The 16,994-nt window shown below is 39.5% G+C and overlaps 1 protein-coding gene across 2 annotated transcripts in view; it reads left to right on the forward strand.

The window, feature by feature from the left end:
* PCNX2 (pecanex 2) overlaps positions 1-16,994 on the forward strand; it is a 307,465-nt gene that overhangs the window by 218,972 nt on the left and 71,499 nt on the right. For both annotated transcript variants that reach the window (XM_003267270.4, XM_030812668.1), the window contains exons 24-25: positions 8,218-8,276; positions 11,622-11,837. In XM_003267270.4, coding sequence (XP_003267318.2) covers positions 8,218-8,276; positions 11,622-11,837 — 275 coding nt within the window. The remainder of the gene's footprint in view (positions 1-8,217; positions 8,277-11,621; positions 11,838-16,994) is intronic.

Consider the following 16,994-nt stretch of genomic DNA (forward strand, 5'->3'; position numbering starts at 1 on the left):
GGAATAAGGAAAAATACACCAACTCCATCTTTCTGGAAGAATACAACCAATCCGCATGTATTCATTGTTCTTATTCGTGCTTAGCTTTCTCTGCTGCAGTTTCATATGGTATGATGAAAACATAATATTTTGGATACCAGTATTCTGTATAGGGTGTTCTTTCATTGCAGGCCTCAAATAGACTTTCAGGAAATAGACTTTTACAATAACATTAGGAGGTAGGAGAATTGCCTCATTATGCCCATATGGCTGCCTGTGAGCACACATGTATGTTTACACAGAGTCTTAGAAACTTCATCTTGAGGTAGGCTGAACACAGTGTGGTTGCTGAGCATATTTTACAGTTTATCTATAGGAGAATAGAGGAGACCAGAAAAGCATTGAGGGAATGTAAACAGAGAGAAAAAATGTTGATTTGGACCCTGTCATGATAAGATCCTTGTAGAGAGAGTGGTATAAAACTGAGCAAGCTTTATAAACATAAAATGAACAAAAATTTAGTTTTTTAACTTAATAATTAATTACTTTGAAAAGCTGTATAACTAAGACTAAAACTAAAAAGTTGTATAACTAAGACTAAAACTCACAAAGACCAGTAGAAGACTTCTGCAAAGCAACAGTGGAGTAATATGTGGTTGTACTCCTATTTTTCAGTATGGCTAACTTGTATTATCTTTACTTTATGAAAATCTGGTTTAGAAGTTTTCAGTTCCAGAGATGTAGCAGACTAGATAATCTCAAAACTTTTACACCTGCTAAAATATCAAAAAATAATAGGTGGCAAAATTCCTCCTAGATACATATTTGAGCATAACAACAAAGTTAGAAAATTCCCAAGGACTAGAAAGAAAGAGGGAGCAGAAAACAGCAAAACCCACTATCACTGCCTGGGAAGAATGGGGTGGGCAGTGGGTCGGGGTCATGAGTCTCAGTAACATAGGGGCTGACATTTTAAAATCTATGCCAGGCTAGGTGATGAAGCGTTAGTCCTACAGAAGGAGAAAATTTCAACTAAGACTTCCACATGAAGCTGGAGCCCTGAAGGTCTTCCCCATTAGTGAAGAAGTGAAACACCCAACACAGAGAAGGAACAAGGAATCTCAACTGGTCAGAAAGAGGGAAGAGTGGGGACAAGTCTCCATTGTGAATGGACAATACTAATCTTTTGTCACCTGTGGGCTTGGAGTTCAAAACTATACTACCCATATTTGGAAATTATCATGTTGGGAAGTTAACACAAAAATGGTACTGGTGCGTAATACCCCTAGAGTTGCTGATGAAGCCAATGTAAAATTATTCTTAAAGGACGTGACATATCTTCAAATAATTCCACAGTAAAAACTGACTGGAAAGGAGCTCTCAATCCAGTACTACACAATACAAAAGAAAAATATTCATCGTGAACAAGAACCAGGAAATAAAATAGCAGATTTTGACTCTCCAAAACTAAAGATAAGTAAATAAGTAATCATATATATATTTAGAATAAAAAGTTGTATAAGAAGAAATAAAACTAAAAGGCCTAGATGTTATGAAAAAAATGACAAATTGGAACAAACGGCTTATAAAAATAAATGCATATAGTCATTAAAATATATAGTGTAATAGACAAGTTAAATAGTAAATTAAACACAGCTAAACTAAAAAGCAGTCAATCTAAGAAAACTGGCCAGAATGCAGCAGAGAAAGATAAAGAAATGGGAAATATTCCAGGGAGGTTAAGAGACTTACAGGACAAAAATGAAAGATGTCAACTAGAAGTCTAGAAGCTCCTGGAAGAAGATATAAAACAAATAGGGAGAAGCACAATTTTAAGAGAAAATAATAGAAAATTTTCAAAATTGATGAAAGACATGAATCCTCAGATTCAGGAATCTAAGTCATGAACATAATAAACTAAAATAAATTCACATTTCTACACAAAATAGTAAGGTTTCAGAGCACTAATATCAAAAAAGATCTTAAAAGTATTCAGAAGCAACAGAAAGAATGGATACTAATTAATAACAGTATGTATGACCAACAATGGAGTAATATGTAGTTGTACTCCTATTTTTCAGTATGGTTAACTTGTATTAGCTCTCTTTTCTCTCCCCCACTCTCATTCTCTCTCTCTGCCTCTCTTTCTCTTTCACCTTTTTTCCCTTTTTTGAAACAATCATTCTCATCAAATATATGTATTTTTGTATGTTTGGTATTTATTTAACTACTGATTCTATTTGTTTAATAATTACAGGGCTATTCTTCTTTTTTGTTGTTGTTGTTGAAGACAGAGTCTTGCTCTGTCTCCCAGGCTGGAATGCAGTGGCACAATCTTGGCTCACTGCATCCTCGCCTCCTGGGTTCAAGAGATTCTCCTGCCTCCGCCTTCTGAGTAGCTGGGATTACAAGGGTGTGCCACCACGCCCAGCTAATTTTCATATTTTTAATAGAGACAGAGTTTCACTGTGTTGGCCAGGCTGGTCTCCAAACTCCTGACCTCAAATGATCCACCCACCTCAGGCTCCCAAATTGCTGGGATTACAGGCATGAGCCACTGTGCCCGGCCTCTTCTTTTGTTTTTATTCTGAAGTTACTTTTAGTATGTTACAGCTTTATAGGAGATTACCTATTTCATTTATGTTTTCAAATTTATTGGCACAAAGTTGTTCATAGTATTGCCTTATTATTTCTGATTCTGTAGTATTGTCTTTATAATTTTATAATCAGACTATAGTGTAATGTGTTTAAAAATCAAAGAAGCAATACAATTAGAAAGCATAATAACCTAAACTATGAAGATGGAATATGACCAAATACATCTGTCTGGGCACCCAGTGAAAAGACATACCTTAAATATGGTGACTTGGAAAAGCTGAAAATAAAAGAATAAGTGAAAGCATTAGGCAAGTGCAAACAAATTAAAGCTACTGTTGTGGCTTAATATTGAACACAGATGTATTTGGGGCAAAAGCCATTAGGATTAAAAACATTTTATAATGCCAAAGACTAAAATTCACAATGAAAATATAAGCTATGAATATCAATGCATTAAGTCACATAGAAAAACTCATAAGAAAAAAAAGGAAATTTTATTTAAAAAATAGAAACACAGTAGTGGTAGAAAATGTGACTCACTTTTCTTAGTTCATGACCCATCAAGTGATCAAAAATTAGATAAGCATATAGAAGAAATAAATAACATAATGTAACTTCAATATATATTACAGGATATATACACACATGCATGTATACACACATGCACAAACACATATACATATAGAAAATGAAAAAAACCCTTTCGGGTGCCCATGGAATATGAAGAAACACTGATTATATATTAGGCAATTAAAAAGGAGCTCACTCTTTCATAATTCTTACAAACTACAATAGTAGTTCAATTTCTAGTAATGACATGCTAGGTATTTACAACCGATTTTCCCTAGTGAGGGCAACTAAAGAAAACTGGGTAAAAAACAAAGAAAAGGGCCAGGTGCAGTGGCTCATGCCTGTAATCCCAGCACTTTGGGAGGCCAAGGCAGGTGGATCACCTGAGGTCCGGAGTTCGAGAGCAGCCTGGCCAACATGGTGAAACCCTGTCTCTACTAAAAATACAAAAATTAGCCGGGCATGGTGGTGCACACCTGTGATCCCAGCTACTCGGGAGGCTGAGGCAGGGGAATCGCTCGAACCTGGGAGGCGGAGGTTGCAGTGAGCTGAGATTGCGCCACTGCACTCCAGCCTGGGCAACAGAGTAAGACTCTGTCTCAAAAAACAAACAAACAAAACAAATATAAAGAAAAGAACCAAAAAAACTTTCTTTAAACTCAAAGTTGTTCGTTGCTCAAAACCTTCAAAGTACTGAAAATTCAGATCAAAATCCAGTACAAGGAAAGCACCCAACACTCATAGCCATTTTTATTCAAGACCATCTGCCAAACCTGAAAAAAGAAACAGCCAAACTGAGCTATGCTTTGTGGTCTTGTAGGGCAAATGTATGAAAAGTCAAAACCCAGGCCCAGTAAGGCTGGTGGTCACCTGAACGGCCTGACCCCAAGCAGTGCCCACCCTGATGGGTGTACAGCAGTGTGTCCTCAGGAAATGTCTCATGCCAAATCATTCTGAGCTGCATGGTGACAGCAGAATGCCACTGACTTTGCAAGAGCTAATACATGATTGTTAGTGGCAGCAGCAATGAAGGGTGGATAAACAATCCCAGCTGTACCTTGTGCATATAATCAATGTTAAAGGAGACAGTGCGCCCCTGTATTTAAACTCTGGCTGCCTTTTCATTGTCCAGATTTCTTTAAGGTTGCCCTGCCTATGAATACAATTACAGTCTATTTTTAACTCTGTCTTGGGTTTCCTATATGAACAGACCCCCACCAAACTTCTCACTCCGTCCGGCAGTATTTCCTCACCAAAAAATGAGACAACTTTTACCATAGGCTGTGTGTACTGACAAAGGGGAATTTGAAGCATTATCAATATAGAAAATTACTGTTAAATTATTTAAGTTGCTCAGAAGAAACTGAGAGAGAGGGTGCTTGACCTAGAGAGACTGGCCGGGGGTGGGAAGGCCAAGTTTGAAGGGAAGAAGCCAGCTCTGCTCTCTGCATTTCGTACTAACATAAAAGAGGGGTGCTTCTCAGTAAGTCAACTTCTCTGGAGAGTCCTGTTACACAACTCTTGTTCTGTAGTGCTCAGGACAGCATTAGCCCGCAATGCACAGTGACTTTGTCAGGCAAGTGCTAGGAAGACCATGCATGCAGACGCATGCCTAATGTGTACCAGGATTGCATGTTCCCACTGAGATTGGGGAGTGAGCTGTAAACCCTGTTTCCTCTTTGAGCTACAGAGCTGACGTTCATTTGATTGGACAGTTAAGGCAGAAATCCAATTACTGAGCTAATTAGCACCTTTGAGGGATAAGCACCAAATTTACAGGTGGAAAGCACTGGAGAAAACTCAAATTACCCAGTGTGGCTGACAGTCCACCCTCTTAGAGAATATGTGGAGAGCCAGAGGTCCTGGGAGTACACAGGCAGCTTAGCTTAGTTATTGCTCATCAGAATTTAGACTGTGTTCTATAGGCTTCTGAAAAGATAGCTTTCTAGTGAACATAGTTTTAGAAGGTGTTTAGTTCCCTAAGGAGTTTAGTAAATGACTTTCTTTTGTCTTAATCCTCCTTTAAAAATTGTTTATTCTGCTGCTTGAAAATTCCATTTGTGGTAGGTCTTAAGGTATAATTAAAATTCCATTCAGGGACTAACTATGCAGACATGGGATTTCAGCTTTCATTAGAAAGAATTTTGTTGTTTGCTCTATTTTCTGCTACCCTGAGATCTTTTATTTTTCAAAGCTGCTATGAGAGTATTTGTAAGGAAAACCAAAGCTGTAATAGAACAGCATGCTGGGGTTCACAGCCTTTCTGAAATGTAACACAGTGTTTCTTCTCTCCAACCCATCCCTAGCATCACAGAACTCAACAGGATCTTGCCTAGATGATTCTCAAATGTCTAAGACATACACGAAAAGAAAGAATACTTTTTTTTTCTGAAGACAAGCCTTTTCATTTATTCAAATTATAGTTCCAACCAAATATCTTTTTATCTGTTTTGATTCCCAAAAGACAAGTTCACAAAAGAAGGCTGCATTCTTAGGTTTCTTCTTAAGCACCATTTCTGACAAGTGCTTTTCATTTATTAAATTATACAGAATATGTCAATGATCATGTTTAAACATAAGCCACATATACAGCATTGACTGGCAGCTAGTCTTCTTTCTTCTTAGCAAATATTATAAGGACAAGAACTTCAGAAGTAGCCTTATCTTTGACCATTCACTAATTTATTCTGCAAATATTTATTGAGTGACTACTATGTGCCAGTTGTGAGCAACAAACTTACTCTCATGGTACTTAGGGACTGATGTAAGAGTCAGATATAATCAGATAATTACACAAAGAGATGTATGATGTGGTGTAAAGGCTCCTGAGCCAGCCTCCCTAGGTCATATTCTGACTGTATCACCTGTTAGATCTGTGACCTTGAGCACTCTACTTAATTTCTCTGTGCCTCTGCCTCATCTGCTGTGAGAATGGGTATAATGAGTACCTACCTCAGAGGGTAGTTTTGAGGCAATAATAAGCTAATACATATAAAGTACTTAGAACAGGCACATGACACAAGCAAGTGCTACATAAATGTTAGCTGCCATCATTATGATTGACATTAGCCTTGACAGGTGCTCCAAAAGAGAGGTACAGGTACAATGTGTGAAAGAGAACATGACAAAGGAATCTCACGCAGCACAGGAGTCAAGGCAGCTTCCCTGAGAAGGTGATACTTGAGCTGAGACTTGAAGGATGAGAGGAGTCAATGAGGAAAAATGAGTGGGAATGGAAAGGGATCCCTAAGTAACGGGAACATTTGCAAAGGATACTGGAGAGGAAGGAACGACAGGACTAAGAGGTCTGGGCGTGTTGAAGGGGTGGAAAAGGAAAACCAACAGGCTTGGAGCAAAGAAAGCAAAGGGCGGAGTGATAGAAAAGGCGGGAGCTGGCCAGGCGCGGTGACTCACGCCTGTAATCCCAGCGCTTTGGGAGGCCAAGGCAGGTGGATCATGAGGTCGAGAGACTGAGACCATCCTGGCCAACATGGTAAAACCCCGTCTCTACTAAGAATATAAAAATTAGCTGGGCGTGTGGCACATGTCTGTAATCCCAGCTACTCGGAAGGCTGAGGCAGTACAATTGCTTGAACCCAGGAGGCAGAGGTTGCCGTGAGCCGAGATTGCGCTGCTGCATTCCATCCTGGCGACAGAGTGAGACTCCATCTCAAACAAAAAAAAAAAAAGAAAAGAAAAAGTAAAAGCAGGAGCCAGACGTGTTCAAGACCAGGCTTTCTACAATTGCCAGTGGGACCTTCATTATGCCCAAATCCTTAAGTAAACCCTATGTGTGATGCTGATATATTTGTGGAAGCCCTTTCTTAATGGCTAATATATCAGATTTAACCATATGAAATTGCCATTTTGTAGGTGATAATAAACAGCTGACTATCATCAATTTCATAGGCCTGATGTCAATTTCATATTTCATTCTTTAAAGACTGCCACTCATTGTTGGAAATAAAACGACAAAGGTAGGCTGGCATAGCCTCTCCAAGAGAGCAGATCGCTGCACTTACAAAGGGTTTTGGAGATGTGTGGAGTGCAAGGGCTGGTGAGGTTTTGGAGGCATACATGGGTTGACGGCATCTGTATAGGTGGTTACTTGAAAAGCCTGTTGTTCATCAGTTGCCCCTCAGAAGTCTGCAGTGAGTTGGCTAACTCTCAGAAGCCAGGGGTTGTCATGGACTGGCTGCCTTACAAAAGCTGTGCACTGAGGGGTGTTTTCATGATGGAATAGGTTCAAAGCTGGTTCTAGTGGCCACTTGTTACCATGGCTGCAGACGATCTGAGAGCTTTCATTCTCACGATTCAACCTAAGAAAAGGTCTATAAGCGTATACCCCACTCTTGAAAGCAGGTGGTGGAGATGTTGAGTACTCACCACCATTTCCTGAAATCAATTTGAAGAGAAAGATACCTATGTGGACGCTGTTCTCAAGTTCTGAAAGTGGATGGCGCATTTGCAGTTAAACACTTGCTTTTTTTTTTTTTTTTTTTTTGAGGCAGAGTCTCACTCTGTCACCCAGGTTGGAGTGCAGTGGTGCAATCTCGGCTCACTGTGACCTCGGCCTCCTGGATTCAGGTGACTCTCCTGCCTCAGCCTCCCAAGTAGCTGAGATTATAGGAGGCTAATCTTTTTGTATTTTTAGTACAGATGGGGTTTCACACTGTTTGCCAGACTGGTACCAAGCTCCTGACCTCAAATGATCAGCCTGCCTCAGCCTCCCTAAGTGTTGGGATTACAGGCATGAGCCACCGTGCTCGGCCTAAATACTTGCTTTGATTTTGCAGATCTGGTGCTCCAAATTGATTAAGACACAAGGCCGTTCTCTCCAAATCAGAGAGCTACTCATCTCTCCCCTCCATGTGTTTCTTGTACTGTTCCCTCTATTTCTTATCATGAGACTCCTCTCTTCCTGCAGTGTGGTAAAACTACAGCAATCGTCTTAACCTGTGAGATCTGTCACCTTTGCATTTTCCCCTCATGCAGCTGGTTCTGTAAACCAATTCTTCTGCTTGGGGGGGATCTAATCATGACCTTTTACCCTTTTGTGGCCTCTTCTAGTACAAGGCGAGTGGATAATTCCAACACAAGACTGGCAGTCCAAATTGAAAGAGATCCAGGTAAGAAGATACCTTCTCTCTTTTTAAACTATTTATTGTTGTATGGATGGATTCTCAAAAGGAAGAATTAAATACTCGCTCTGTACTCATTGTGGAGACAATGCACGTCTTGGTTAATATGCTGACTGTGGATTAAAACTGTGCGGGTAGAGTGATCAAGCAACTTGATTTGGTTTGACAGTGCATTGCTCCGCTGTTTGGGATTGATTAGGACCTTGCTCAGTATTGGATACCCCTGTTAATCAAGACATTTTAGTTCGTGTGTAGTAAACCTCAAACACAGACTATAAACCTTGAGATTCATCTTTTAGGAAAAAAAATTCTTTGGAAAAACATCAGGATGATAATATCCTTAAAGGCAAAGCATTCCATGATCCAGGATCTAGAAGCCTTCAGAAACTTTGGTCAACATTAAGCTATGAAAGGATTTACCTGCTAGGAAATTATTTTACTTTTTTCTTTCCATAATCAGTTTCCTTTTTTAACCATTCTATTTCTTCTTTCCTTATATTAGAATGCAAATTTTAACTGTTCTCTATTTTTATCCTCCCCACTCCCTTCTTTGTGCCCCAAAATCTGTCTAGGAACAATTGTATCATGCTCATTATCTATATTTGAATTGCATCTACATGATTAATTCGAAATCAGAATTTGAAATTTGAGATACCTGGAGAGAGAGGCTTATTTTTTGTTGAACTTTATGTCAGTACAATGAGGGAGGAGAGGTACTGATATCTCTGAGGTGCAGCTATGGGACTGTGATGTTACAAGGCTATTGATACAAGGCAGAGGGACAGTTTCCCAAGCACATTGTGCTGTTAGTTAATCATAATTGATGTCTCATTTTAATCTAATTATGCAGATGTGTGGTCAGTGTGTTCTAAGAAGATGCCCTGAGTTGAATCTCTACTTTTAGTGATTTCAATTGTTTTGTTTTATTTAAACATTGAACAGTTTGAACAATTAAGCAAAGGCTAATTCTCTCATTCAGGCCTTTCCTTTCAAAGTGCCAGAGACTGAAAGTTGTCTTTAATTAGTGTCTCAGGATGCATGCTGCCTCATCAGAGAAAATGAATATAGTGCAGGTCAAGGAGGCTTCATCTGCATAGAAGATTAAGCATACTGATACTTTATTAGACTACATGGCATGAGTCAGCCCACAGAACAATTTCTTTCCATTAATCATAATTAGGTTATAAATGCTCTAGTTTTGATAGCTTTCAACTGTCTTGAGTGGCCAGCAAAGATACTCATAATTCGATAGTGTTATTCTGTAGATTTCTTAGAGGCGGATTGGTGATCTTCCTTATGTAAGCGCACTTGGGGCATCTTCACCTTCTTATACCACTCCCTGCGTTCCGCACACTGATTGTGCCCTAGTTCCCATGGATACAAAGCAGGGATGCTTCGGTCAGATCTGCAGTCTTCATCCCTGTCCTCCCTGAATGTCTGTCTCCGCTCAAATAGATGATCCAGAAGGGAGCGTTGAGTTTTGCTTTAGGCGTTTCCTCTTTGGGACAACTATGCCTGCGGCTTTCCAGAGCCGTAATTTCCTCTCCCAAAGAAAAGCTACTCCTAAAATAAAAGTTGTGAACGTGAACATTTTTCCTAGGCTTCTCCCAATGCTTATTCCACCCACAGGACCACAGACCAGGAAGACTTCCCATGTTATCCAATCTTCTGTTTAAAAAATCTTCATGTCCTTTGTAGAGACATGGATGAAACTGGAAACCATCATTCTCAGTAAACTATCGCAAGGACAAAAAACCAAACACCGCATGTTCTCACTCATAGGTGGGAATTGAACAGTGAGAACTCATGGACACAGGAAGGGGAACATCACACTCTGGGGACTGTTATGGGTTGGGGGGTGCGGGGAGGGACAGCATTAGGAGATATACCTAATGCTAAATGACGAGTTAATGGGTGCAGCAAACCAACATGGCACATGGATACATATGTAACAAACCTGCACATTGTGCACATGTACCCTAAAACCTAAAGTATAATAAAAAAATAAATAAATAAGTAAATAATAAATAAAAAATAAAAAAATCTTACATCCCTCATCTTGAGAGATCCCATGACAGGAGGGAAAAGAGTCAGGGCACAGCAGGGAGGATATAGGAAATGCACTATGCACTCCTAATTTCACCCCCACTCAACACGCACCCCTGGCTTTCCAACGGGAAGCAAGGTATTCCATCATTCCACCTTTTCCATCATTCCAATGATTCCGTCGCTCCTTTCTGGATCGTCTGTTTGAGTGGAGACAAACATTCGGGGAGGACAGGGATGAAGACTGCAGATCTGACCGCAGCATCCCTGCTTTGAATCCATGGGAACTGGGGCACAATCAGGGTGTGGAAGGCAGGGAGTGGTACAAGAAGGTGAAGATGCCCCAAGTGCACTTACATAAGGAAGATCACCAATCCGCCTCTAAGCATCATTCCATTTGCTGCTTCCTCCTTCACCCTTTTCTTGGATGTCATTATCCACCCAATTAAAATGGCCAAAGTTAAACAAACAAGCAACAATGGACAATTCCATGTCCCGGCAAGGATGCAGAATTAAAGCTCTCAATCACTGCTGGGGAAATGCAAAAAGGGGACAGCCACTTTGGAGAACAGCAGTCCCGCTCCTAAGCATTTGCTCGAGAGAAATGGGGAGAGTCATATTCACACAAACTCCTGTTCATGACTCTTGGTAGTGGTTTTACCCATAATCACCAAAACTGGAAACAACCCAAGTATCCTTCAGCGGATGAATGGATAAACAAACTGTAGCACATGCATACAGAGGGATACTACTCAAAGGTGAAACAGAACACACTCATATATACAACAGATGAATGCATTATTCTAAGTGCTGGGTATATGACTATATGCATTTTTCAAGACTCATAGAATAGTACACTAAAATGGATTAATTTTACCCTACATAAATTATTCTTCAATAAATCTGAATTTTTAATTTATATATAGTTTAATAACAAATGGTATCCATTTATATATAGTATAATAACTTATATGTTATATAATATGTAAAAATATATATTTTTATTTAACAAATAATACTAGCAATGATTGTTTGTATTATATATTTTAGCACTATATATAAATTGATGCTGCTTATTGCCTATAAATTGTACAGAGAGAATATCAAGGGAAAAAATTAGAGGGTCTCATATAATCCACTAAAATGTGGGAAGAACAGATCTTTCCTCTTTTATGTATATAAAGAGTCTGATTTTACCCTTAATGAGATGACAACTCACTGTTTCCTAGGTCTGGGTACAGAGCAAGGAGTAGGCATTCACTGATCATATTTCTTGTCTGCCTTTAGGGAATGATGACAACAATCTCAATTCCATTTTTTATGAACACTTGACAAGGACCCTGCAGGAGTCCCTCTGTGGAGACTTAGTTCTTGGTCGTTGGGGCAACTACAGCTCTGGCGATTGCTTTATTTTGGCTTCAGATGACCTCAATGCCTTTGTTCACCTGATTGAAATTGGAAATGGTCTTGTCACCTTTCAACTTCGAGGACTGGAATTCCGAGGTAAGAATTTCTTCATTGTGGAAACTGTTGAAAGTTGGTTGCTTGAGTTAATTATCAAGCAAAACTTTGGAAAGAAGTCACTGTTAAACAGGAAAAACGTAATGCCTTCCTACTGAAAGAGAGCTTGCCACCACTACCTTGATATAAATAAACTACAGTCATCTGAGGGAATAAAAACATAAAACATAGAATGACATGTAAACTTGTGGATTAGCAACCAGGAGATTGGTTTTATTAGCAAATCAGGATATTGATTTTAATCCTTCTGGGAAAAATTCAGAAGCCACAGGAGGTTGTGGGGAACATCGGGGCTCCAAATGGAACCAGCCCGACCTTGTTCTGTGGGTCACAGGTGTTGGGATCTGCTGTGTGCAAATCATTTAAGGTCTTAGAGCTTTTCTTTCCTATCTGCAAAATAATAATAATGAGAATGGCTGCCTTATAATGTTGCTATGTGGTTTAAGTGAGATCATGCAGAAGGCATTTCATGAGTCCTCATTGCTTTGTGGTTATTGAGTCTGCCTGAATCTTGAAAGTGTAACCCCAGTTTTCCCACAAATCAGGAGCTGGAGTTATGTGGGATGCAGAGAGTGGTATAAGTGAGGTACCTGTTGCCTCCTCCTGCGTTATTTATTCCTTTACTCATTGCATGTTTTCTGAACGTCTCCTCTGCATTAGGCAGTGTTTTAATGCTGGAGATGCAATGGACACGTGACATGAAAGAGTCTTATCCCAATGAAGCTTACCTCCAGTGAGAGACAGCTAAAGTAAACAAGTAAACAAACAGGCAAACTAATTACAGCTTGGAGCAAGTGCTATGAGGGAAGTAAATAGGGTTCTGGAACCCAAAGTCACTGCAGAGGATGAGGGTGAGGAGGTGCCACATTCAATGGGATGGTCAAGGAAGGCCTCGAGAGGAGAGCAGAAGGAAGAATGTCCCCAGTGCAGGAACTGATACCTGCTGAATGCATGAGTCAGGCAGCATCTCAGAGCATTCTTGGCATCTGGGAGGGCTCAAGTGACTAGGGCTGACCAGCGCTCACAGTAACTTGACATGAGGCAGCAGGAAGCCCAGTAATATGAGATCTCCCCGCCAGTGTCAGGGACTATATGTTATTCTCTATGTTGTGGGGAACCATGTAGGGACTCTGGAGGAGGGAATGGTTGACCCTCTCTATACTTTAAGAGATTGGTCTGGTGGCTGTGTGGAGAATGTACTGGGGGAAGACAAAAGTGGAAGCAGGGAAACCACTTAGGACTGCATTGTAGACACCCAAGCAGATGATGGCAGAGACAGGAAAGTGCCCAGAGACTGGAAGGTGGAATTAGAAGGACTAGCTGTTAGGGGCAAGTGAGAGGGGAGGCTCTGTGTGACCCGCAAGTTTCTAGATCAAATGTCTGCTTGGGCAGAGGTGTGTTTACTAAAACAGGGAAGCCTGCAAGAGGAATAGGACTTTTTGGTCTGGTGGTGGAGGCATTCAAGTGAATGTGCCAAGTAGCTAGTACATACAGTCTGATAGTTATTCAGGAGACATTTATTTAGCACTGATTACATGTCATGCACTACCATGAATACAGAAGTGAAGCCCCCACCTTAAGACACTGGGAGCCTCACAGAGAAGACAGGTATGGAAGGAGCTCATGTGAAATGAGTATCGCATGAAATGAGTGTTATGACAGTGCCCTGCAAGAGCCACATTAGGGACCAGAGGAGAGGCACTGGTGTCAGGTTGGAGTCTGGGTCAGCTCAGTGGAGGAGAAAGAGGAAGGGCCTTACCTGCTAAGGAGCAGCAGATGTGATGACAAAGAAGGACCAAGTCATCCGATGTAGTTCTCAGCAGGTAGTTTGGAAGTGGTTATAAGTATGCTAGAAAGGTGAACGGGAGCCAGTTCATACCTGTTCAAACCCTCACTGTGACAAAAGGACATCTTTTAGCCAAAAACAAGTTGTCATTTTTTCCCATCTTGAACACCATTATCTAAAGATGATCAGTTATCTCAGTTCTTTGGATGAGAATTTCTAGCATTAGTTTTGTGAATATCCATGCCTTTTCACATTCCTAAATAAATGTATACAAAATATGTTTTTCTAGAGTGGTGGGTTCTGTGTTTTAGGTGTGCACTCCGTGCACTTTTCTGAATTTTAAGAATCTAATTTATGGGGCTTAGTTTGGAGAAGGTTATTGAGCAGGGGACTAGTGATAGAACTCTATAGAGTAATCACAGAAGGGATATTTCCCCTACATTTAGCACAGATGCCAGAAAATGTCACAAGAGATGGTGGAAATAAGTGTCTTCAGTGCAATAATACAATAGAACTGTCCTGCTCTCTGAATTTCTGAATCTCAGCTCTTTTGAGAGCTTTTCTTAAAAGTTCTTTTATTTTAGTATATTTCTTTTTAAATATAAGTTCAACTTTCATTTTAGATTTAGGGGGTACATATGCGGGTTTGTTACATGGATATATTGTGTGATGCTGAGATTTGAGGTATGATTGGTCCCATCACTGAGGTACTGCTCATAGTACTCAATAGTTTTTCAAGCCTTGTCCCCTTTTCTACCTACAACGTCTACTAGTCCCCAGTGTCTATTGTTGCCTTCTTTATGTCCATTAGTACCAAACGTTTAGCTCCCATTTATAAGTGAGAACATCTGGTATTTGGTTTTCTATTCCTGCATTAATTTGCTTAGGATAATGGCATCCAACTGCATCCATGTTGCTCCAAAGGACATGATTTTATTTTTCTTTGTGGCTGCATAGTATTGCATGGTGTATATGTACCCCCACTTTCTTTATCCAGTCTACTGTTGATGGGCACCTAGGTTGATTCCATGTCATTGCTATTGTGAATAGTGCTGCATATATGAGTGCATGTGTCTGTTTGGTATAACAATTTATTTTATTTGAGTATATATACCCAATAATGGGATTGCTGAGTTGAAAGGTAGTTCTGATTTAAAGTGTTTTGAGAAATCTCCAAACTGCTTTCCACAGTGGCTAGACTAATTTACATTCCCATCAACAGTGTATAAATGTTCCCTTTTCTCTGCAGCCTCACCAGCATCTATTTTTTTTAATTTTTAATAATAGCTATTCTGATTAATGTGAGGTGGTATCTCATTGTGGTTTTGATTTTCATTTCTCTGATGATTAGTGATGTTGAGCATTTTTTTCATGTGTTAGTTGGCCACTTGTATGTCTTCTTTTGAGAAGTATCTGTTCATTCTTTTACCCATTTTTTAATGGGGTTATTTATTTTTTGCTTGTTTGATTGTTTAATTCCCTTATACATTCTGGATATTAGACCTTTGTCAGTTACATAGTTTGAGAATATTATCTCCCGTTCTGTAGGTTGTCTTTTATTCTATTGATAGTTTCTTTTGCTGTGCAGAAGCTCTTTAGTTTAATTAGGTCTCATTTGCCCATTTTTGTTTTTTTGCAATTGCTTTTGAAGACTTAGTCATAAATTCTTTCCTAAGGCCCATGTCCAGAATAATGTTTTCGAAGTTTTCCTCCAATAGTTTGAGGTCTTACATTTAAATCTTTAATCAATCTTGGGTTAATTTTTGTATATGGTGAAAGGTAGGGGTCCTGTTTCATTCTTCTGCATATGGCTAGCCAGCTATCCCAGCACCATTTGTTGAATAGGGAGCCCTTTCCCCATTGCTTATTTTTGTTGACTTTGTCAAAGATCAGATGGCTATAGGTGTGTGGCTTTTTATTTCCGGGTTCGCTATTCTGTTCCATTGGTCTATGTGTCTGTTTTTGTACCAGTACCATGCTGTTTTGGTTACTATAGGCTTAGAGTATAGTTTGAAGTTGGGTAATTGATGCCTCTGGATTTGTTCCTTTTGTTTAGGATTGCTTTTGCTACTTGGGCTTTTTTTTGGTTCAATATGGATTTTAGAATAGTTTTTTTCTAGCTCTGTGAAAAATGACATTGGTAGTTTGATGGGAATAGAGTCTATAGACTGCTTTGGGCAGTATGATCTTTTTTTTTTATTATACTTTAAGTTCTGGGATACATGTACAGAACATGCAGGTTTGTTACATAGGTATACACATGCCATGATGGTTTGCTGCACCCATTAACCCATCATCTACATTAGGTATTTCTCCTAATGCTATCCCTCCCCTAGCCCCCCACCCCATGACAGGCCCCAGTGTGTGATGTTCCCCTCCCTGTGTCCATGTGTTCTCATTGTTCAACTCCTATGTTGATTCTTCCAATCCATGAGCAAGGATTGTTTTCCCATTTGTTTGTGTCATCCATAATATTTTTCAACAGTGTTTTTGTAGTTCTCTTTGTAGAGATCTTTTACCTTTTTGGTTAGATGTATTCTTAGATATTTGTGTGTGTGTGTGTCTATTGTAAATGAGATTGTGTTTTTGATTTGGCTCTCAGCTTGAACGTTACTAGTGTGTAGAAATGCTACTAAGTTTTGTACATTGATTTTGTATCCTGAAACTTTGCTGAAGTTATTTTATCAATTCCAGGAGGCTTTTGGCAGAGTCTTTAATGGTTCTCTGACCATACAATCATATGATCAGTGAAGAGAGATATTTTGACTTCTTTTTCTATTTGGATGTCTTTTATTTATTTCTCTGGACTGGCTGCTCTGGCTAGGACTTCCAGTACTATGTTGAATAGGAGTGATAAGAGTGGGCATCCTTGTCTTGTTCTGGTTTCAAGGGGAAGGCTTCCAGCCATTTGTTTGTCATAGATGAGTCTTACTATTTTGAGGTGTATTCCTTCTATCCTTCATTTCTTGAGGGTCTTTACCACGAAGGGATGTTGAATTTTATTGAAAGGTTTTTTTTCATGTCTATTGATATGATCATATGGTTTTTGTTTTTAATTCTGTTTATGTGATGAATCACATATATTGACTTGTGTATGTTGAACCAACCTTGCATCCTAGGAATGAAGCTGACTTGATCATAGTGAATTAACTTTGATGCACCGCCTAATTTGGTTTACTAGTAGTTTGCCGAAGATTTTTGCATCTATATTCATCAGGCATATTGGCCTGTCATTTTCTTTTTTTGTTGTGCTTCTGCCAGGTTTTGGTATCAGGGTGATGCTAGCTTCATAGAATGCATTAGGGAGGAGTCTCTCCTCCTCAGTTTTTTAGTATAGTTTCAGTAGAATTGGT

Source organism: Nomascus leucogenys, chromosome 5 (genome assembly GCF_006542625.1).
Source record: "Nomascus leucogenys isolate Asia chromosome 5, Asia_NLE_v1, whole genome shotgun sequence".
Lineage (NCBI taxonomy): Eukaryota > Metazoa > Chordata > Mammalia > Primates > Hylobatidae > Nomascus > Nomascus leucogenys.